Source organism: Anabrus simplex, chromosome 1 (genome assembly GCF_040414725.1).
Source record: "Anabrus simplex isolate iqAnaSimp1 chromosome 1, ASM4041472v1, whole genome shotgun sequence".
Classification (NCBI taxonomy): Eukaryota; Metazoa; Arthropoda; class Insecta; order Orthoptera; family Tettigoniidae; genus Anabrus; species Anabrus simplex.
The window spans coordinates 479748899-479772456 of NC_090265.1; the positions used below are offsets into that span (position 1 = coordinate 479748899).

Consider the following 23558-nt stretch of genomic DNA (forward strand, 5'->3'; position numbering starts at 1 on the left):
GTACTGCTTATTTTTTAACGCACTTCAGCTCTTCCAGAACTCAAATCCTCTACTGCTTATTTTTTAGCGCACTTCAGCTCTTCCAGAATTCAAATCCTCAAAAATCAAAAGCATTTCTGAATTTCATGCAGACAGTAGTCAGGAACTTGCTCCAAGAAAAAAGTGAACCCGACATACAAGTACAGTCCTCTCTCCGACGTCTCAGCTCCATCTACTTCATCAGCTCCAAGTCAACGTCCAACGATTTTGCCGCCAAAAAGGGCACCGGCCAAGGATCCATCATTTAGGTTAGATGGGAAAAAAAGAGCATATTCTCTTCAAGTTTCCACCATCAAATACAGTCAAGTTCCCTTCAAGAAGGTGCAAAGTGTGCTTCAAAAATAAGATTAGTAAAACACGCTATTTTTGTGGAAAGTGTGGTGTTCCCCTTCACCCAGGAAAGGGGGACATTAGCTACCACACCCTATAGAGATACTAGAGGACTTCATTAAGGTATGTGGAAAATTTTGTTTCCATATCTTGTTCAGTTTAGAACTTATTACAAAAAGAATTTGTTGTTGTTTGCTCTGATACTAACAGCTGAAATAGCTGGGCCAGCCCTTTAAATAGCCAGCTCAGACGATGGGCATGAATGTGTTAAAAATCTTGCAACAATTACGACAGGAAATACCCCAGCAATTTCACTCCATGATTAGTAATCTTGCAGTCAAATTGAAAACTGATGTCACTGTACATAAGGTGAAAAATATTTCATCAGTATGTAGAGTAAGAAAGGTTTGGACGCTTGTAAAATGTATATTAATTTTGAAAATACAGCTATGTATTATGAATGTGAGAAGTGATATCCTGTAAAAAGATTCTCAAAAGAATCTTGTATTACATAATCATTTAATTATCTTGACCAGACTGGAACTACCCACAGTTTACAAATCAACAGAAAAGGATGAGTATCTTAGAGAACATATTTATTAACCAACATAAGTTTTGTTTCTTTTGTACAATTAAACGATATAAAAGATGCAAGTCTCCGATTCGACAACTCTCCAGTTTCTTTTCCTTCACAGAATGCAAGAATGATAAAGTCAACAGACAATCTCAATACACAATTCCTTCCTGGTAGATAACATTTGTTAATATATGTCCTCGGAATAAGAATCCTCAGTATGACATCTTAGTCAATATACCTAAGCATAGAAACTTCAAAAATTAAAAATAAATAGATGAAAGATTAGACATACCTTATTTCATTGATGATGTAACCAGGAAAGTTGGCTTCTTCGAAGTGCTGAATAGGTTTAGGCAAATCTTTCCCTCTAACAGTAATCTGCTGATCATTTCTGTATGTATCAACTTCTTCACCAGATCTGTAACAGTAACAATATCCCACATATTAACCACAACAGACGATGCAAACACTTTGAAAAATGCCCCATACATCCAGGAGCACAGACAAGCAGCACATAGGAGCCCCCCCCCCCCCCCAATGAAGTGACAACCACACACCATTATCTTGAAATAAATTAGAGATGGCTGGTGAAGAGCATGCATCACTTTCACCTGGATGATAGCAAGGTGGCATGGCATGGACTCCACAAGACACCAGAGGTGTTGGGGAGCCATACTGAACTATTTCAAAGCACAGCCTCCCACAATCCCAACAGATCAGTCTAAGCAGACAGAGCAGAGATACCTGACGTCCAAGTTGAGACTGTTGTGCAGGAAGAGTCACAAGCACTCCATAGCACCACTTGGTGGGTAAGTTAGTCCGCAGTGTGGGAGAAGTGTTATGGAACGTGCATTAAACTGCTGTATTCATAGTTTCTACTGAAAACAGAAGTATTTAGCAACAGCACCGCACGCATATGGTTAATCTACAGGCGTAGTAGTGCTCGCGATGAATCGTGGTAAACTGCAAGTCTCTCTGTTTAGAGAAAATAATGAACTACTGAATGACTCTGCAACACCAGGTAAGTAATGTTACTTGTTCCTACTAGAAATAATTCTGCACGCAATAATTAAGGGAGCGCTTAACGACGATCACGTTAGTGAATATTATTCGCCTGTTATTTTTATTCTGAAAATCTACCATTAATCCTTACTGGTATAAACATAATTAACAGTTCCTCCTCTTAAACCTCTTAAAATCATACCACTTACATTATTTTTCTAATCGTGAACAGAGGCTAGTCCTTATTGCAGCAAATGACGTATTTCCTTGATTTATGACTTCGATAATCGCGTTCAGTCATGAATGAAGGATCTATAACTTTCAGATACGGAGACTGGATGTTTCAACACATCAGTCAGTAATAATATTGTCAATTGGAGCACACAATAATGTAATTCAGATGGATTTATCAATCTAGAAAACTGTCCAGCATTATTTACTGAAGAAAATATAGAAAGTAATAAAACCTCACAAGTGGAAGACAGTGCAAAAAGATTACTGAATAATGAATCTCTGCAAATGAAGGACTTTATAGTCTTTGAAGATAAATGTATTTTTTCATTATTCGAGTACTCAGGTCTTGAGGATCCAACAAACCTCGGGATGATTACAAAAACAATATTTTAAATGCTTTTTCACAACAAATCCTTATATTTTCACAGAATATGACATTTGAAGTACACCTGATTTAGATGCAAGCAAGAACACTTCGCTGGTTCCTATTGACGCTGATGAGAAATGTTTAACTAGTGACTGGCAAAAATGAAAACCAAACAGAAATAAGTGACCACTAGGTTCTCACAGGTAAGCTATTTTCTTCAGTGGTATCATTGAAACAAGCAAATTCTTGTAGTTTCATTAAGGTAAACTCAGTCAACTTCTCAATTTTCTCAGGTGCTGTTATCTGCACATCTGAAACGGACGACTGCCTAAACGATCGTCAAAATAACCATTTTCCAAATACAACTCAAACAAAATCATTACTGTCTTTAGATTGCTCTGCAACTGGTCATGATCAGACTGATAGAAAAGAAGGTTGATATAAATCCACTAGTATGTGAAGATGCAACGTACAAAAATGAACAAGGTACGACCTAACATTTTACCTATAAATACGAAAATTGTATCTTCCAAATACGCGTTATGCACAAATTTTTGCCAACTACTACAGGGGAAAAAGTCAACTTTTTTTTTTACTCTTTTGCAGTCCTCCGCAATTGCATGATCTAGGAAGAGAACAAGAAATGAAGACCTGTGGCAGAGCAGTATTATTAAAAGAGGAACTCTGGTGAAACCTATACTTTGTGCACAAGTAAAACTGTACAAGAAAGATCAATGAAACCACCTTGCAGCAGCTGCCATTTAAAATGTTGCCGTATTTTCGCGAATAATCCCTGCATAGTTCTTTTTAAATTTGAGGCACGAAATTGGGGTGCAGGTTTTATTTAAGTCAATGTTGCAGTAATTTTTTTTTTTTCCAAAACAAGCCTACCCAAAGGTATGGTGCAGGGATTATTCGGGTAAATACGTTATTTAAGTTTACAAATGAGGAAAGGAATAAAATTTTCAAACGTTTCTAGGAATATAGTGATATCAATCGACACCGTGATTTAATTATACATGACATAAACCAACTATGCGCAGCAGGTTAAGGAAGAGACCATCTTCAAATAGTGTTGACTGTGTAGATATTTCTGATATCCACAAACTGGTCCCAGCAGTAATTATGCCATGGTTTCAGATGATGTCCAAGCACCATAAGGAGTTTGGTCGTATTATTATTCTTTGAGTAAAGGTAGCATTAAAGAGAAAGTTTGCCAAACTTTTTTTCTAAATACACTTATCAATAAATGGTCAAAACAGCACTAAACAAAGCTGATCCCTCACACAAATTCGTGGAAAAAGACAAGCCAGGATTAAATCACTGTAGCAGAATAGAGAATTCCACAAAAATGTCAGTGCGAAATCACATTATCTTTTCCCAAAATCTAGTGTCACTACTCTAAAAAATTCAAGCCAGCAGTACTTATTTCCAGAGTTAAACATTGTTAAGATTTATGAACTTTATGAAGAATAGTGTCTTACAAATGGCATAGAAAAGGCGAAGCTATCAATGTATCGTCACATTCAATACGGAATTTGGGCTGCCCATACACTGGAAGAGACTACGAGAACAGACGACTGTGCATACTGGCGCGACTGATCCCAAAGCAAAGATTGCAACGGAACCACGTCCACTGCAAGCCATCTCGAGCGGCCGACTCATGCGAATATATGTAATAGACAAGAAAAATGTTCCACCTATCAATACATTTATTGCGAATGAATTATTGCACTAGTACCGGTTTCGACCTATCTTGGCCATCATCAGCTAGCACACAAATTTAGTCATAGGACAAAATTACAAAGATGTTACGTAAGAGCATCCGGATGTCTAATGAAAAATGAAAGTAAAATATATTGCAGTGTGTTGCGTTTAATATCTCTGATTAAAAGTGGTGATGGTTAGAATAAACTAAAACCTATTGAATGAGCATGGACATGAGTACATAAACACATAAACCATAGTAACTTGAGCACCTTAGAAATAGAATTCGTGATTCTGCTTAAATTCACCTTGAAACAATAACTACTTCAAATTTCATGATACCATATATCAGCAACAAGGATTACCTATGGGATCTCCTGCTTCCAACACACGTCAATTAATAAAATAGATATATATTTTTGGTGTAGATTTGTCGATATCTTCGTAATTATAGATAATAGATTCACTGATGCAGATACTATACTAGACAAACTTAACAATTTAGACCCCCAAATTAAATTCACTAAAGAAACAGAAAATAACCGTACCTTAAATTACTTGGACTTGACAATAACCAGGCATGACACTCATCTTACAAGATCTATAGGAAACCCACACACACTTTAAATACCATAAAAAATGACTTCATCCTAACACACATAAAAGAGCAGCCTATTATAGTATGATACATAGAGCTTTCAATATCCCAAGGACAATAGAAGATCGAAATAATGAATTAAAATTAATTCACGACATAGCCAAATACAATGGATACAGCAAAGAAATGGTCAACAAAATCATCCACAAAATAAAATCCCAACCTAAAACTAAATTAATCAAAACAGCCAAACCGAAAAAAGATTATATCCTATTTACCTTCAACAACACCAATATAACTAATATCTTTAAGAAGCACAACTTGAAAATAGCATTCAAAACCACACACAACAGCACTAACACTATACAAAACACCAAAACAGTCAATAATAATAAATACAACCAATCAGGTGTCTACCACATCAAATGTAACAACTGTGACACAAGCTACATTGGACGTACAGGTAGAAACTTCACTGTCCGTTATAATGAACATATAAATGCAGTAAAGCACAACCATTTCTCATCAATACGCCAACATGTAGAAGAATCTAAGCACAACTTCATGGACATCAATAATGACATGATATTAAACTCTAAGGGCCCCCTGCTCAACATAACCGAAGATTTCTATATTTCTTTGGATCAATACGCTAACCCCAATCATAACATTAACGACATTACAGAGAAAACCAGTATCATCTTTGACAAAGTCATTCCTGCAATAAAAAATGACTGTCTCGAATTAGTAAACACACCTCATAACAAACCGACGAATCACAAACCTAACCCCGCCCCTACCTTCACAATAGCCACTCCTCCATCCCCTCCACCAACATCCCTCCACGCAGCTCGCATGAGCCCCAGACGTACTCGCAGCAGAACACAACAAATCTCCAAACATATAGGTACACAACCTCCACAGCAACAACAGTAAGTACTTTTTTCATTTCACACATACATCCAGGCATTCCTTCATACATACGCTATACTCATTAACTTTTCTTTACAGATAACAACCATATAACGTGCATAGACGAGAGAAGTGCCACCACCAACTGCTCTAAAATTACACCCTATCTTGCTGTATATATAAATCTTATCTGACTACATCAACAGTTGAATTGCACAGTACTCAATTTTCAAATTTTAATGACAAAAGTTCTTATAACATACCAATACAAAGTATATCAGCCATAGAACATTCTCGATATTCAACTTAATCAACACAAGAACTACAAGAGGATTGAAGAATGAATGCAACGCAACATGAACTCAAATTTTAAGACGTTTTTAAAATATACCATGTTTTAATGTGTTTAATGTGCTATATTTTTTAGTGTCTTATGATGTGGCACATATATTTTGATGTGTTTATGTACTCATGTCCATGCTCAATCAATAGGTTTTAGTTTATTCTAACCATCACCACTTTTAATAAGAGATATTTAACGCAACATACTGCAATATATTTTACTTCCATTTTTCATTAGACATCCGGATGCTCTTACGTAACATCTTTGTAATATTGTCCTATGACTGTAAATTTGTGTGCTAGCTGATGATGGCCAAGATAGGTCGAAACCGGTACTAGTGCAATAATTCATTCACAATAAATGTATTGATCGGTGGAACATTTTTCTTGTCTATTACATTGAATCCAATCAATACGGAATATGAAACTTATAAATAATAATCATGCGAATATAGGCGGTAAAAGGCGACAAGCGATGGACCCCACTGGAATGGGATTTCCTGCATGTAGTCGCCTGTACTACACGGTTCGGGTTCGTGCAAGCAACCGGTTGTCTGTCATATGCAACATTATATTTATCATTACATTTGTCATGGATGTAGATAGTGAAAAGTTGATAAGCGCAGTTTGTGAAAGAATACCACTATGGTATATGAAAGAAACGGTCATTCTCCAGATATACAACGCAAACTATGGTCGAAGGTTGAAGAGGGATGTTGATAATGGTAAGTACCCTAATTATTTATGTGATTACTTAATGAATGTATTTATTCAGATAATATGCTGGACTGAGTAGCTCAGACAGTAGAGCGCTGGCCTTCCGAGTCCAAACTGACAGATTCCATCCTGGCTTCATGTCTATGGTATTTCAAGCAGTGGTGGCTCGTGACGTTTTACTCTGGCAGGGCTGTGGCGCCATCTCGCTTCCCCCCCCAAACCGGTCCAGTTTTCACTGACCAACACCACGATACTTTTAGAGATGAATAATAACCAGGGGTAGAAGAAAATAGAAATAATTCAGTAGCCAGCCCCTTTTTATCAGGAGCCAGGACATTTTTCACAAATATACATTATGAACACCACAGGTTAGACTAGGATAAAGCTACGTATTATTTTTGAAGAGTGATAGGATTTTTCGAGTGTTTTAAACGTTTTCGGTTTAAGTGGTCCTGAAAATCCGGATACACCTTTAGAATGTTTGTCGGCAATACTACAAAAGTTACTGCATAATGTACACTTCGCAATTCCTTCTTCATAGCACAGCCACAGTAGTCATTCAAGCTACAATTCTCTGCATTGTGTATCATCCTCATACTTCTCTGAATCAGTAACATTCAGCTTGCTTAACAATAAAACCAAAGCAGGCAAGCAAAACCTTCAAAATCAGTGTAGGGTCTGTTATTTTTTGCAATATAAGATGCCATGAACAAAGCATTAATATGCTGTGACATATTAGCATTCATTTTCTTTACGCACTTCGCTCAAAGTGCTGAAATTATTTCCGTTTGCCTGAAAATTGAAATTTCAATGTATTTTTTGTTTGACCTATCATTGTCTTGAACACCATAAATTTCACACTGGTCATTGTCGTCCTGAACTCTACAGTCGGCACTTCCATTCACTCCCTTCTGTATCACTGTGTTACATTTACGGGCCCTACTTACGAAGAAATCTGAAAGAGTACACTGTTACTCGCATCAGTCAATTTGTGCGGTTTTGTTCGTTTCAGTTTGCCGATTTTCTCAAGTATAGCATAGAAACGTAAAATACACCAGCATTAAATGGCTTCCGAATTCGCGGGCTTCGATGTCTGATGCTACGTTGCCAATTTTCCATAAACGCACAGGAATAAAAACAATTTTGGTTGAACTGAATGAGAACACTATACAAATTTACAGACATTTCCAATGACATGAAATTATTACATTCGACCAAAAAGGGAAAACTGATGAATGTTTTGGAAAATTTAGAAATTTACCTTACGCAAAAATGTAATTTTGAATCAAGTTTAAATGAGAAAAGTACAGAAGATAACCCACTGTTTATAATCATTTAAGGAACAAAAAGAAGAAAAGAAGAAAAACTTGAAGATCCTAAATTTGTATAGTGTTCTCATTCAGTTCAACCAAAATTGCATGTATTGATCATTTTTATATTTCATAAGTTCTCTTTACTCTTTGATATGATGTATTGGGACACATTACTCCTTCAAATTGTAAAACAAAAGATTGTGTCATATTGTGTTATTCTTTGATCTAACCACTGATGAAGGGAATGGTTGAGATTTCCCGAAACATGTATGGTTTAATTAATGATGTTTCATTTAATGAGTGTATTGATCAAGATGAATTTAATTTTTTTTTGCTAGGGGCTTTACGTCGCACCGACACAGATAGGTCTTATGGCGACGATGGGATAGGAAAGGCCTAGGAGTTGGAAGGAAGCGGCCGTGGCCTTAATTAAGGTACAGCCCCAGCATTTACCTGGTGTGAAAATGGGAAACCACAGAAAACCATCTTCAGGGCTGCCGACAGTGGGATTCGAACCTACTATCTCCCGGATGCAAGCTCACAACCGCGCGCCACTACACGCGCGGCCAACTCGCCCGGTCAAGACGGATTTAAATAAACTATTATAAATAGTTATATTATACATGTAGACCCACCGAAGTGAGTGAACATGCGGATTCTATGACAATCATCCCTTGGTCGCCTCTCATGACAGGCAGGGGATACCACGGGTGTATTCTACGTTGCGTCCCCCACCCGCAGGGGGTTTGGAATGAATCTAAAACAATAATTAATATAAGACGCGGGGAAAAGAAGCCTGGGTACATTTTAAGTTGTAATCATTTACAGAGAGAAATAACGTTAAATGTTTTTGAAAAGGTGGCAGAGCGGCGCCCAAAAGTCCTTATGCACAAACCGTCACTGATTTCAAGGTGCTCAAATTCGTCAGCCTCGTGTTGGTAGATTTACTGGCACGTAAAAGAACTTGTGCAGGACAAATTCCCGTATCGCAGCGTCTCCAAAAACAATAAAAATGTAGTCTGAGGTACATAAAGCAAGTAACTATCATAGGTATATTATTTTTATAATTTCAATACAGGAACATAATACAGTTCCTGTTGTAATATGAAATGAAAAGGAAATGAAAAAACAAATTTAAGTGGAAACAGTACCTAAACATTTTCAATTATTCGGTTCGTGTTCACAGAAGTATGCTACAAATTTGTCTCTGATCACATAACACTTCTATTTTAGCATAGTGAAGCAAACCTGGTGGGTGCACCACTGGGTTCTGATTGTGACTTGATGTAATACTGCCACAGCTTGTTGTCCACCTTTATCGATGACAGGCAGCAAGCATATACACTAAACAATCACATCGACGAAATCGGGCTCAACCTCAATACATTTCCGCAGTATTCGCCACTTGGTGCTGATAACACCAAATTGATAATACCAAATGCACACTATACTAGTCGTACTTTAGAAATGAATCTATTAAAATCTCCTTGTAATGGCCCTAGTTGTGATGCCGGAAATGGTTTCATCAAGCAAGTTTTCAGTGGATACGCTTCATCCGGCAAAAGAACATGTGGAACTTTAATATTCTTTCCAGGAAGTGGAGCAAGCTGTTGATTGCGTAGCTCACCTCTTTCAAGTTTTCCATAAAGTTTGGAATTGAAAAAATACCGTCACTCTGTTCGCCGTATGCACCCACGTCAATGGTAATGAACTTTTAATCGGGCCCAACAATGCCTTGTAACACAATGGAGAAGTACCGTTTGTAATTTCTGTACATGCTGCCGGCATTATTTGGATTACGTATGCGCACTTGTTGCCCATCGATGCAGCCAATACAATTCGGGAATTTCCACTTCAAAACTTTTCTTATGGATTGTGTGCTATTCTCTAGTTTTTGTATGTTACACAGATAAATTGCATACTCAAGTCAATCATTGATTTTTATAAATAACAATAAAAAATGAAAATAAATATGAACACTTTTCAATAACTATTCACATCAGTTACCTTACTCACAGTTAAAACGTTCCTGAGGTGTTATTGTCTCCCTGAAGTTTTGGCTCTATTGCATTCAATATATAGTGAAACGTTTCTGGACGCATCCGATAATAAAAGAACTTCTGGGGGTCTTTATCCAAATCATTGTGCAGATGGAATTCTCCGATTGGCTTCCCTTTAGCTAGTATTGGGTTTACCCAGCACCTATGTCTCTTGAGATTTTTCCTCTGACGCCAGGTAGGGACCCTCCAGAATGTAAACTAAACCGTCCATCTCAAAGAATATTTAATATATTCAAAAACTCGACGTCTAATACGGAAACACACACAGACCTATATGGAGTACAGATACCAAACGACAGCTGCGCGAAGTCGCCTGCAGTGGATGACCCCAGTCGCTTGATCTCGTAATCGCGCGTAGTCGCGTTCAGTGGATGAGCAGCCTAAATCTATGTCACAAAAAAAGACTAAGTGATTTCTGTGAAAAATACAGAAATTGTGAACTCGAGAACTTAAGGAAAGGATGGCCGAACATAAGAATAAGGTTGCTGCAAAAGCAGAGAAGGAAATAAAACTTAAAAGCCCTACAAGACGACACGCTTTGTGGTGTGATTTGTTATTTACAGCAAATGTAACACGCTCCACATGCCGATGTTTCACAACTGTATTACAAGAGGAAACCATGCGTTTACAATGATTATGTTATTTTCCTACTTCAAACATCCTGCCACACCATTCTTTAATCCTATCATTACTGGGCAGTGTTTCAATGGAATGCAGAATTCCTGACTGAGACCAAAAGATTGGCTCCAATAGTATCCCCTTTTACATTAGGCACAGAGAGTAGATAATTCTGAATTTCATTGAGTTCAGGCCTAAAAATTTTTACAATAGGATATATTTTCAAGTCTCATATTTAGGGGCCGTATTTTTGGTAATAGGGATATGCACAATTTTTTTCATATCCTCTTTCTTCCCTATATGACCTAGATACTTTAAATACCATACTTTATCAAAATAAGCTCGCAAAATATCACAAAATATTATTTATTGCATAAATTGAGCAAATAATCATGAAACATACACCATTTGGTACGAAAAATACAAAATATCTAAAAAGATCACCAAAAACGTGAAATACCATATTTTATCAAAAAAAGCTCACGAATTATCAGAAAATTTTATTCATTGCACAATTTGAGCAAATCCTGAAATATACTCCATTTGGTACAAAAAATGCAAAATATTATCGAAAAATATCACCAAAAACGTTTAAAAGTTTCAAAGATCTTTACTACTGTAGATTCAATTTCAGTTGCTTGATAGCACTGTACATACTCTACACAAACACATGCAAATCGATGCGCACTGTGTACCAGAAGTACGTGTATAAAGTTCCGCGATCTTTAGGACAATCTATACCTAATTGACTACAGCAAATTACGTAGTCATAGCAACAATGATCATGTAGCAAGACCGATTTTTGATAAAGCAGTGCGCGTTATATTCTTCGGCAGTGCAAGTTCGCTACTGATGAAACTTAATTGGCAAATGTCCAGCACTATAAAAATGCTAAAAACTAGTCAAAAGTTTTTTCGAGGGCTGAGGAATACAACAGTGAGGGGTTCTATGTATTTGATCCTGCAAGAAAATACAGTTAAAAAATTAGGGGAACATGTTTTGTAACGTATGGTATGTGAACGTTAATTTGGTAGATGGCAAGATGAGGTTACAATGGTCGTACAGCATACCCTAAGACTTTAGCTATAAGGGGTTCAAATATAAGGATTTTTTTTTTAATTCATTCATTGAAAAAACCAAGGCAATCACAATTCATTTTTCCACATAGGTTCCTGCATTGGAAATACACTTGTCCCAGCGTATGGGTAGATTTTTATGCCCTCATCATAAAAAGAACAGGGTTGTTTCACCAGCCAGTGGTGCACGAAGTCTTCCACGCTCTTATCTTCAGATCCTTGCCCTCCGAGTTTCTTTAAGTGGTCCAAACAAATGGAAATTAGAGGGCGATAAGTCCAGGCTGTAAAGAGGATGATCAAGTGTAGTCCAGTGCATTTCCTGTAGCTGGGAGACTGTTACAGCTGCAGTATGAGGCCGCGCATTGTCTTGGAGGAGGATGACCTGTCAAATCGGTTGGTCTCGTCTTTTGCGGCGATATGCAACCCTCGTTTTGTTCAACAACTCGCAAGAGTCAGCAGCATTGATTGCACATTGGTCATGTTTTCATCTGTAATGCTGATCCGAGGATGGCAATCGTGCTGCTGATTTTCCACATGTTCTCGTCCTTCCTTGAACTTGTTATGCCAGGCAAACGCGCATCGTTGACAATGTTTGATCACCGAACTGTGCAGTCAATCTCTGGCAAATTTCTGCCGTGTAACTCCTTCACAAGCAAGAAATTTAATAATGAATTGTGCAGTGGAAGGGTGCACCTGTTGCTCCAACATCATGAGCGTTACTGACAAAACGATGGGAAATATCTAACACACTCTCCTCACTCCTAACGGCCCCACCTAAGCAGAGCAGAAGTGCGGGACCATTCCTACAATCTGTTGAAGTTCAGAAACAAAAATGCAGTTTATATTTGATCAATCTTCATACCCAGAGTATGTCAAATCAAAGTACGTAAACCAGCACATCCCATGCGACATCTTAACGAGGTTCAAGGCGCAGGGACACTCACTTTGATCCAGGAAGGATTGACTTTTCGTGTTGCTGTAATCTCAATGTCTCTCCGTCAGTTATTCAACACTCATGGAATCACTACAAGACAGGCCAGTTAACAAGAAGGGTTGGACAAGGTCTTGGATGCATGACAACCCCACAGGATGACCAATATCTGATCATCTGTGCGTTGCAGCGTTGTTCAGCAACTGCCAGAGGACTGCAACAAGACCTCGTGAGGGTCATGGAGTCAGTGACCAGACAGTAGGGAGTAGGTTAAGAGAAGTGTCTTTACAACCCAGAAGTCCTGGTCCAAGCGTTCCGTTTAACACTGCAACATCGTGCAGCTTGCCTTCGGTTTGCCCGTACCCACGTCAACTGCCAACTTCGCCAATGTAGAACTGTGTTGTTCACAGACAAGTCCAGAATTCCCCTGACAGCATGATGGACGTCAACGTGTATGGAGACTCCGTGGTGGGCAGTACATGCCAAATGTTGTCCAGGAAGGCGACCGACTTGGACAAGGTTCCATGATGGCGTGGAGTGGCATCAGTATTGATGGCCGTACGGATCGTCATCGTCCGTAATTATCTTACTACTGCCGGGTACATCGAGCAGATACTGCTACAGCACGTGTTTGTTGCTGCATACAGCGTTGGCCCTAAATTCGTACTCCTACACGACAATGCCAGGGCTCATGTAGCGCACATCACCAGAGCTGTCTTGCGAGAACTGGACATTCAAGACATGGAATGGTCAGCAGTTAGTCCCGATCTTAATCCCATCGAGCATGTGTGGTATAGGCTTGACAAGTGTTCGTGGGCGTCCTGTTCCACCAGACTCTCCAAGACCTCGAACAGGCCCTCATTGAAGAATGGGACCTGATACCGCAACGTGACCTCCATCGACTTATACGGAGCATACCACGTACGTGCCAAGCTGTGATAGATACTCATGGAGGACATACACCATACTGAAGCTCTCCAACTGTGATCAAAATCCACCTTAGAGGACTGTTATCACCGTTTTTGCACCTATTTTGACAGTTCCGATTGTGTTCAGAAAACGAACGTGAATCCATCGATGTTCTTTTGTATACTTCAACGGTAACGAATAAATGTTTAATTGGTAATATATCTGGGTGTGAAGTATTGTTTTGTGGACATACCTGGCAACTTTACAAAACAAAAAGTCAGGAGATTTTGATATGAAAATCAGGAGAAATCAGGAGATACAATTGATCAGAACTGCTTATTCTACATGTCTTACAGTACTACAATATATTCATAACACTTATTGTCTCAAAGCCCGATTGTAGCTAAACGAGGCTACAAGGCTAAAAATTACACATTATTCCCTCATAGGAAGTATGTGAGTGAGAAGATCAGTCTCTGACAAGCCTGCTGAAAATAGTATGAGCTCATGCTCCACATGTGTGAATCAGTCATGCAATTAGATGCCATTACTTAGCAAATGCATAGATTAATATATTGTAACAAGCGCCCGTGCGATTATGCAAAGCACAACGCTATTTGGATCAAATAACTAGCTGATGAACCCGTGTTTCGCTACAGAATTCTCAGAAAGACTGTCCTTATAGTTTTTCCAACTAAAGTCAACATAGGTCATTACAATGACGCCAGTATGAATGTTGCGATAAAAAGCGATGTTGTCATATGAAATATTCGATAAAATGAAAACAGCATATTTTCTCACTTTTAGCAAAAAGTACTACAGGGAGAAGTTTCAGAGCTAGAATGACCAGGCTGCAGACAGCCGCGAACACTCCTGTGTAATTATTCCGTTTAAGCGCGCGCACACTGCTCATTCCAATCACTGCCTCAGAGTAGGGATTGAATACCTGGAATACTATGATCCAGTGTGTTACATACCAGTAGTATCAGAAAATTTATGAACCAGAGGAATGGCATGCTAAAGAAGAGAGATCTAACAACTCCCCACTCACCAGCTACTTCCCGCCAATATTCAGGCAGGCTGTTATACTCAATACACAGCAGTAATCCCATCTATTGGAGATAAATGGCAGCAGAATAAAAGCACATCACAACAAACAATGGTCAATGTAATGTTATCATTGATCAATTTTATGAGCTTTCTATATTAGAGGCCTTCACACTTAGTTTTCTTCCAAATCTGTGATTTAGAGCATCTAATGTCAAGTGAGTCCTCTCTTTCATGACAACCACTGGTGTTATTTAAGTAATCGTTCCTTCATGACTTTTTTCTCATTCTTATAATTATCTTCACAATTTAATCACCATCACCACCAATATTATTGTAGTCGGTACGGTAAAAGTCAATAAGACAAATAATCGGAAATTGTATTCTCTATGACTTGTCACGTACTTTTCAATATGACCCGTAAGAGAGGTAATTAAAAATTAAATTTTTGGCACCTTCCCCTAAACTACCATTTCGAACAAAGTGAATAAAATTTATAGCATACACTAATTTCTTATTCCCCGACTTTACATAAAATTCTGTTCACGCATTTTCACGTACCTCGGCGCTGATGTGGACTTAGCAAGAAAAAATCCAAATCCATGAATATCTCTTATCATAGCCGGTACGGTAAAAATGTATAAGACGTAAATGATACGAAATTTTATAATATATAACTTTAGTTATGCAGTATTTATCGATAGGGCCAATAATAACAAAAATATTTGAGAATTTAATTTTAGGCCTTCCCCTAAACTACTCCCCCTGTGGGTGGGGGCGGTAGAATAACACCCACGGTATCCCCTGCCTGTCGTAAGAGGCGACTGAAAGGGGCCCCAGGGGCTCTGAACTAATTAGCGTGGGTTGGCGACCACGGGGCCCTCAGCTGAGTCCTGGCATTTCTTCCACTTACTTGTGCCAGGCTCCTCACTTTCATCTATCCTATCCGACCTCCCTTGGTCAACTCTTGTTCTTTTCCGACCCCGACGCTATTAGGTTTGCGAGGGCTAGGGAGTCTCATTTTCATGCCCTTCGTGGCCCTTTTCTTCCTTTGGCCGATATCTTCATTTTTCGAAGTGCCGGACCCCTTCCATTTTTTCTCTCTGGTTAGTGTTATATAGAGGATGGTTGCCTAGTTGTACTTCCTCTTAAAACAATAATCACCACCACCACCACCACCACCCCTAAACTACCATTTCACTCAGCGAGAATAAAATTATTTATGGCCCAGATTGTAGCGACTTACTCCCCGACGTTATATACCGATTTTCATTAAATTCTCTGCAGCCGTTTTCTCGTGATGACCGTGCGTACATACAGACAAGACGTAGAAATTACTGAAAATTAAAACGTGCATATCCCCTTGTTACTATGGTCGCGCCCGGTACGGAAATAAAATTCTTTTAAATTCTGAGCAATGTACAGACAAAACCCTCGTTTTATTTATATTGAGACAAAAATTAATCTGAATTGTCTCCAAATGGCTCGTAAAATCTCTAGAAAAGTCACTAGTAGTTATCATTGAAATTCTGTCACTAAATTACTAAGAAACACTCAATATCTAGCTACTAGTCTCTAGAATCGACCAAAGAGAATGGAATCGACTAGACTGATGTGAACGAACACCAACATAGAACGCGAGAACGAGAGATTGACAATCGATACACGCGTCACGATATAAAGATTTGAATAAGCATCGCACATTCGCGAACATTTCTCGCATTAATAAACGTCGATGTTTCGTTTGAAAACGGCCAATGAGCAAAGGACTTCCGACCACTGGCGTAAAAAAAAAAAGCTGAAAAGGCGAGATTTGAAAACAAATGTTTGAAGTTCATCAAAAAATAAGCTAAAATCAGGAGAAATAATAGAATAGGGAGGCGGGAAAAATTCGAAAATCGGGAGTCTCCCGCCCAAATCGGGAAAGTTAGCAGGTATGTGTGGAGCATGGCATACTTTCAAAAACATGTTCTAATTTTTTTGAACTGTGTATAATACCTGCGATTCTGAACCTATTAATCTGAAACCTAAACGAAAGAGGTAATCCCTACTCAAGCATACAACTAAAGAAGGCTTACAAGCAAAAGGATCCACATTTGACAATCCCTTCCAGAAAATATGATTTAGTCAGTCTGTGCAACAATTTTGCAATTCCAAGGGAATACCACGATTTTTTAAAGTTTAAAACATGATACTTCTGGAGTTGTTGACTATGAAAATATTGTTATAGGCAGTGATTAAGTAGTTACCACACTTAAGATAAAATATTAAGTGGTGTCAGTGTATCTAACCATTCAAATATGGTGTGTAGTTTCAAGTTTAATAACGTATATTTGTATGCTAATTTGTCATAGCATTCTAGTTTGTTTTTATGTCATCCTGTTATACATAAAACTGAGAGAAATATCAAGATGTATCAAACAGTCATAAAATTAGTAGTGTACTAAATGACTTAACTTTCCACATATAATAAAAGTATATAAATAAAAACTATGTAATATATTGATCATAATAATATTAAAGATCAATACTTTAGCCGTGGAGACAAGACTCTCACACATGCAGAACGACTGTCGTTTGTTTACACGCTCACGGCCTTCTCGGGAAGGATGTTGTCAAGCGGTGCTCGATACCAACCTGTCTACTTAGGAACTAATGAGCAAGTGGTGCTTTGATAGGTGGTGATTGTTACACCATTGGTCTGGACTGATTCTTGCGTGCGGACAGTTAGGATAGGACCTGGACAAGACCAGTGATAGAGGGACAAGCAAAGGGGGCCTGGGGGCGAAGCACTTTTATTGCCCTGGGATTGGTAACTGATTATGATTTTCGTAACTGACGGGAATGAGATCACGTGCCACTTGGTACGCTGGCCAATAAGAATACAAGTAGCTACTGCAGCAATGAAAATGGCATGTTATACTCTTCATTAGGCTATAGAAGTAAATTTAGTTCTTGGGGCGAGATGGTGGGTTCCTGAACATTGCTATTAACTCCTCTCCTCTGAGAGGCATTCCAAGTAAGATTTCATTAATTTCCACTTACAGCATTAGAAAATCTTGTCTCCAGGGCTGGATTTTTACCTGTGTTGCATACTCATTCACTGCTAACATTCTGTGCTTCGATCTCATCGACCTTCAGTACAATGAGTACCATGTCCGTTCAATTGGGATCTAGTTTTCAAGAAACTAGAAGTGCAGAAATGTCGTTAACTTTCCCTTAGGATACTTTCACCAATTAACTCCTATTACAGCAAAGCAGAGCTATCTTAACTTGGAGATGAAATAGTTTTGCAGTGATTACTTCATTTGCATGCTATCGTTAAGTCCACTTTAAAAAAAAATTCAAACAAAAGGCTATACAGAGCTATTCAAACATCACATATAGATTAACAAAAGAAAACTTATTGGACAAGTCTTTCTGATGAAGTTATTCACTATACTCTTTTCTATAGTACCGCGTATCGTTCTCAATAACTCATACTCATTTCACTATTTCCTTTTTAGGTCCGTACTGGTTCGAGATTAACACTATTTACGGCCCATTTCCATCTGGCACATAAAATAATATTCAAGATCTTAACCATAGTTTCGGCCTCAGCCACACAGTTATTTACATTGGAAAATACTAGAAGCAATACTCAAACAAGAAAAAACACATCAGGACTTACATAGTCAAACAGACTGTTGTTTCAATAAGTTTTAAGGAAGAAGAACCTGTATTTATTATCTAAAACAGTATAAGTCGCATATTATGAGGAACTAAGAAACTGTGTTAAAAATGACAGAGGTTTTTATAGAAACATCAAATTTCCTGTGTATCAACTATATCAAACCATAGTCTTTTTAAGCACCTAAAAAACAATTCTAGACACACAAAAAGATCCTTAATTTTTTAACAAAACATGTTACTTGTATAACATAAAAAAGGGTTAATACTAACCAGCCAAGTTTTAATATTTTCCATGTAAAATAGGACTTCTTGTTTTAAAAACTGGTTAAATGGCAAAAAGTAGATTCTTTTATCAATTTTACATGATTCTATTGTACATAAGGTATACCAAATCATAGACTTTGCCAATTATATATAAAATAATTTTAGATGCACTAAATAATATTGTATTTTTCAAAAAAGACATGTTAATTTGTATAGTACAATGGGCCTATGCTATTTAGCTATATTTTTAATGTTTTTCATGTAAGAATAGGACTTGCTATTGCATATTTTTAAATTTTTGAATGTTCCTTGCTATAAAAAACTCAATGGCTGATGATGGCATAGTGGATTGCCGAAACCGGTACCAAAGATGTATTTTATGATAAGTTAAATAAATATGTGACGTTCTAAATAGACCATTACGACAACGTATTGAATAGGTGGAACCTTTAGCTTTACTAAGCATTGTAAAATCTTGAGTCAATACGGACAAAAAATGAAGTTTTTAATACTAAAAAAAAAATCACTATACTAGACTTAACTAAAGTTGGCGTTTGACAGGTTGGAGGGAGGAGCATTGCACGTGCCATTTCACGATGTTGCCACATTCCAGCATTCCTTTCTACCCCTCGCTTCTGGCTCACTTGTTCCCTCCTTCATTCCGACAGCTGTAACATGAACTGGTCTTTCTTCACATTCTTGTTTTCCACTGTAATGGGAATGATCGCAAATGCGACAAATTTTGCTGTGAATGACTTGGTCTCATGTTGCGTTATTTTTAACAGGGACCAGCCTGTTAAGCTCAGACAGTAGAGCGCTGGCCTCCTGATCCCAACTTAGCAGGTTCGATCGCGGCTCAGTCCCGTGGTATTTGAAAGTGCTACAGAACGTAAAATCAATAACATTCTTTAACAGGGGTGGTACCTATAGCCTGACAAATCCTTCAACATGCCCTTTGTCCTATACTTTGTACACCTTATTGGCATAACTAAAGGACGTAAAGCAAATAAGCAAAAACGAGTTAAATGGGAAAAAGGTGCATGGGGAGGACGGGGAGTCAAATCATGTGTACTCTTTTCCACACCACCCAGCGGTAGAGTACCTGGCGCGTTTCATCATACTCTAAACAAATTAAAATACAATGATTGTACATACGTAAATAGTATTTAAAATACAATCAGAGACTTCCTATCGGCCACAAAACAGAAATAGAATGCCACTCACACTGAACTGCTTGCAACAATATCTAACTCACAAGTAAAGCGAGAGGTTTGGCAAATCCCAGCAAGACGAACTGCCCAGAAGTTCTTCTCCATGGCAACCGCAGTCGCCCCACCCTCGTTTCCATGGCAACCATACCGCCACTCCCTTTATCCCGCCCCGGCAGGCAGTACTATACGCGAACCTTTTCTTGAGCCTGATTTTACGGGGTGAGGAGTAAGGAGGGAGCATTGCCGGCTCCGGTTATACTGCCAACTGGATGGAAATTAAATCTGAACTGAATCGATAATATGATCGATCGACATGAATTTTCTAAACATTTATTATCTTACGTCAACAACTGTGTCACACATACATTATTCAACATTATATAACATTTCTCGATGCGAATCTTCTTACTAATTAATGTTATTTGTTTTACGTCCCACTAACTACTCTTACGGTTGTCAGAGACGCCGAGGTGCCCGCAGGAGTTCTTTTACGTGTCAGTAAATCTACCGACACGAGGCCGACGTATTTGAGCACCTTCAAATACCACCGGACTGAGGCAGGATCGAACCTGCCAAGTTGGGGTCAGAAGGCCAGCGCCTCAACTGTCTGAGCCACTCAGCCTGGCAATCTTATTATTACTAGCATGAATTATATAGTTTGGCTTTGCTGTGTAAACAACAACAGTACTAGTTCGCAAAGTGTACGCCAGATGTCGCACAGCGATTAATAAGCAATTCATAATTTGTGTTTTAAAGGTTGCCAATATGGTTGTCGAAGATAACCGAGGTCTACCTATTCAGCACTAGGGAGCTCAAGGCTCAAGGCTCAAGAAAAGATTCGGGTATAGTAAACAGACCTCCCTCTAAGAAATGCCAAACGCCAACTTTCGTTATTACAGGTATAAGTAAATGTTCTCCAGCCTCTCCTGTAAAGTAGTTTTTGGACTTCAGATAATTCTGCTCTAAGGTGACAACCTGCTCTTCATCAAGAGGACTCTCTTGCATAATCTAGACACAAGCTGGTCCAAAAGGGCAGGAAAACAGATAACACAAAATTATCTGCCAATTCTATAATTAACACCACAATGAGTAAAACAAATTTAAAATAGCATTAACGGTATGAGATTTATTGTAAACCCCCCCCCCCCCAAAAAAAATCAGGAAACCCAATGACTGCATAAATGTCATTACTGTTGCATATAAGTGTTAAAGAATGTATCTGAAGGACACGAAATCATTCCAAGCTACATTGGGGAGATAGTATAGAAAGTTTGACACATCTAAGTAGGATCCAGCAGCAGAAAATGCTGGATCCTTCTTTACCTCCTAAATATTCACAATAAGTAGTGTTCCTAGCAACACTGCAAACTAAAAGTACCTTTTGTCATGAAGAATCACACCAGAGAAACGAAAAAACGAAAGACCTGCAGTGTCCAGTCACCCCATTTGACGGTACTTAACCTAGAGTCAAACAGCCTCTCATTATTGAGATCATCGAATGCCTACTACACAACCTGCCTACAGCCATCTACATGCTGTGAATGACGAACACCACAACCCAAAAATTATTTGGATTTATCTAAAGCTAGCTACAGACCGGAAACAACCTCATTAGAGTTTCACCAGTGTGGTATATAATCTTAAGATTACAAACCACGGAAAACCCATCTTAGGGCTGCAAACTATTTCATTCAAAAGAAACAGAATTGAAGATCAAAATGTATTATCATAAACTAAGATTCCATACTAAATGCCAAATCTTACCTGCCAGAAACAGAATCGTGAGGAACGTAGAAATTCTTCGAGAAGGGGCGGAGTATACCAAGATCCCATAGAGGTTTAATCAGGTCTTTGCCGAGCTCAGTGCCATTCTTCGAAGCTCCATTATTTCCCAAAGTAACATTATTTCCAAATCCATTGGGTCTTCGATCTCCGCCCCTAAGAGGGCCACCACCCCGACGATCATTTCCGTTTCCGCCAAATCCAGGCATCTTCCTATCATTCCCGAATGTTCTTCGCATAGCCCTAAAATGTCAGAACCACACAATGCAACTCTCACAACAATCAAAATGGCGTATAGTCAAATTAATACGATGAAAAGAGAATCATGCGAATCATATACGTTATAATATACTGACAGCAAGCGGAGGAAAAAAATACCGTATTAACATCTAAAATGCCATACTAAAAACGTACGAATACAAACATTAAAATATGAACGTTAACAGAAACTTCAGAACATCCACAAAAATGAATTTTTTTTTAAAATCTGCAACAATTGCTCAAATTTCACTTGAATTTATCCTAACCAAAATGGAATAACGAACTTGGTGTAAGACTTACATGTTCTTGATCTTCAGATATCTGACAAGTCTTCAACAATCAGCAAAAATTGTATCACCAAAGGCAAGCACGAAGGAACAAAACTGTAACACAGAAAGATATCCCTAACTGATACTATATTATCACTCAACAACTATCACAGCAAAAACGCAAACTAAATATCTAATAACTCTAAAAGGGCGTCCCAGCACAAAAGTACGACTTACCTCGAGATCAACCCAACAAGGAATGAACGATGCAGAACACAGAGAGTATTACCTAGAATAAAAGGTCACACGGTGGTGAAACTCAGTAATTCAATTTTCTGCCGCTCTACCTAGATGGCGCGAAAATCCTGTATCACTATCACCAAAGCCAACAGACACTAAAAATTAAACGCAAACAACACAACGTATTTCTAGGTAATAAATCATTAATATAAATAAAATAATATATCCATTTAAAGCAAGAGCATCTATTCAATAATCAAGGATTTGTCTTAAGAGTCATCTACAGACATTACCTAAAACCAAGATTACTGAACACTACATCGCAGTGCTCTATCTTAACACAACTTTAATAATTAAATCTATGGAATCCAAACATTGAACTTCATTGGCTTTCCGTGGCGATATTCTTCATTGCAACCACCAGGTAGCTCTGACAATTCACCATTTCATTGGCGAAATTATAATGGGTCAATAACAAATACGAACCTTCCGCCAATGGCAGTTTCGCTTAATGTCAACGGGTATTAGGGTGGGGAATGTCTCTGTTGGTGTATTGATTAGGTTGTAAAATCCGAATCCGTAATAAGAGTATAAACCGATCTTAACCCATTACCTACCAAAATTAATTGAAACTGAATTTTACCCTATAATTGACTTTATTTAATGTTTGGGACAAGAATAAGCGAGAAAATGGGATTTTACTATACGACTGTGGACACTTCGGCATTGAAAAGGTCAAATGATAAAGAGGGGATAGAAGAGAGTAATGAGCATCTAAAATAATAATAATAATAATAATAGAGGAAAATTCGCACAATGTGCATAAGTGGTACAGTCAGTATATGATTAGTTGACTCTAGCACAGAACGAAGTCAGTGATTCGGTCCTTTGCCTGCAAAACATCGCATGATCTGTCACAAAGCCCACCACACCGCTTGCACACACATTCTTGTCCTAAAGAATGGAAACCTACTTTCTGGCATAATAGGTGGTGAAAACCATGTACTGCAAACCGCGTCGTCACATGTCTAAGGTCATAGTTTGGTTGTTTCCAATCTTGTATGATCATGGCGTCGGTGG

At 38.2% G+C, this 23558-nt stretch overlaps 1 protein-coding gene across 1 annotated transcript in view; it reads right to left on the minus strand.

Annotated features, from left to right (window-relative positions):
- The window catches only part of LOC136856972 (uncharacterized), a 55361-nt gene extending 32840 nt beyond the window's left edge, over positions 1-22521 (minus strand). The window contains exons 1-4 of the mRNA XM_067135285.2: positions 22476-22521; positions 22270-22352; positions 21691-21951; positions 1239-1364 (exon numbers count right to left, since the gene is read on the minus strand). Of these exons, the coding sequence (XP_066991386.2) occupies positions 1239-1364; positions 21691-21951; positions 22270-22271 (389 nt within the window). The 5' untranslated portion in view covers positions 22272-22352; positions 22476-22521. The remainder of the gene's footprint in view (positions 1-1238; positions 1365-21690; positions 21952-22269; positions 22353-22475) is intronic.
- Positions 22522-23558: the final 1037 nt, after the last annotated feature.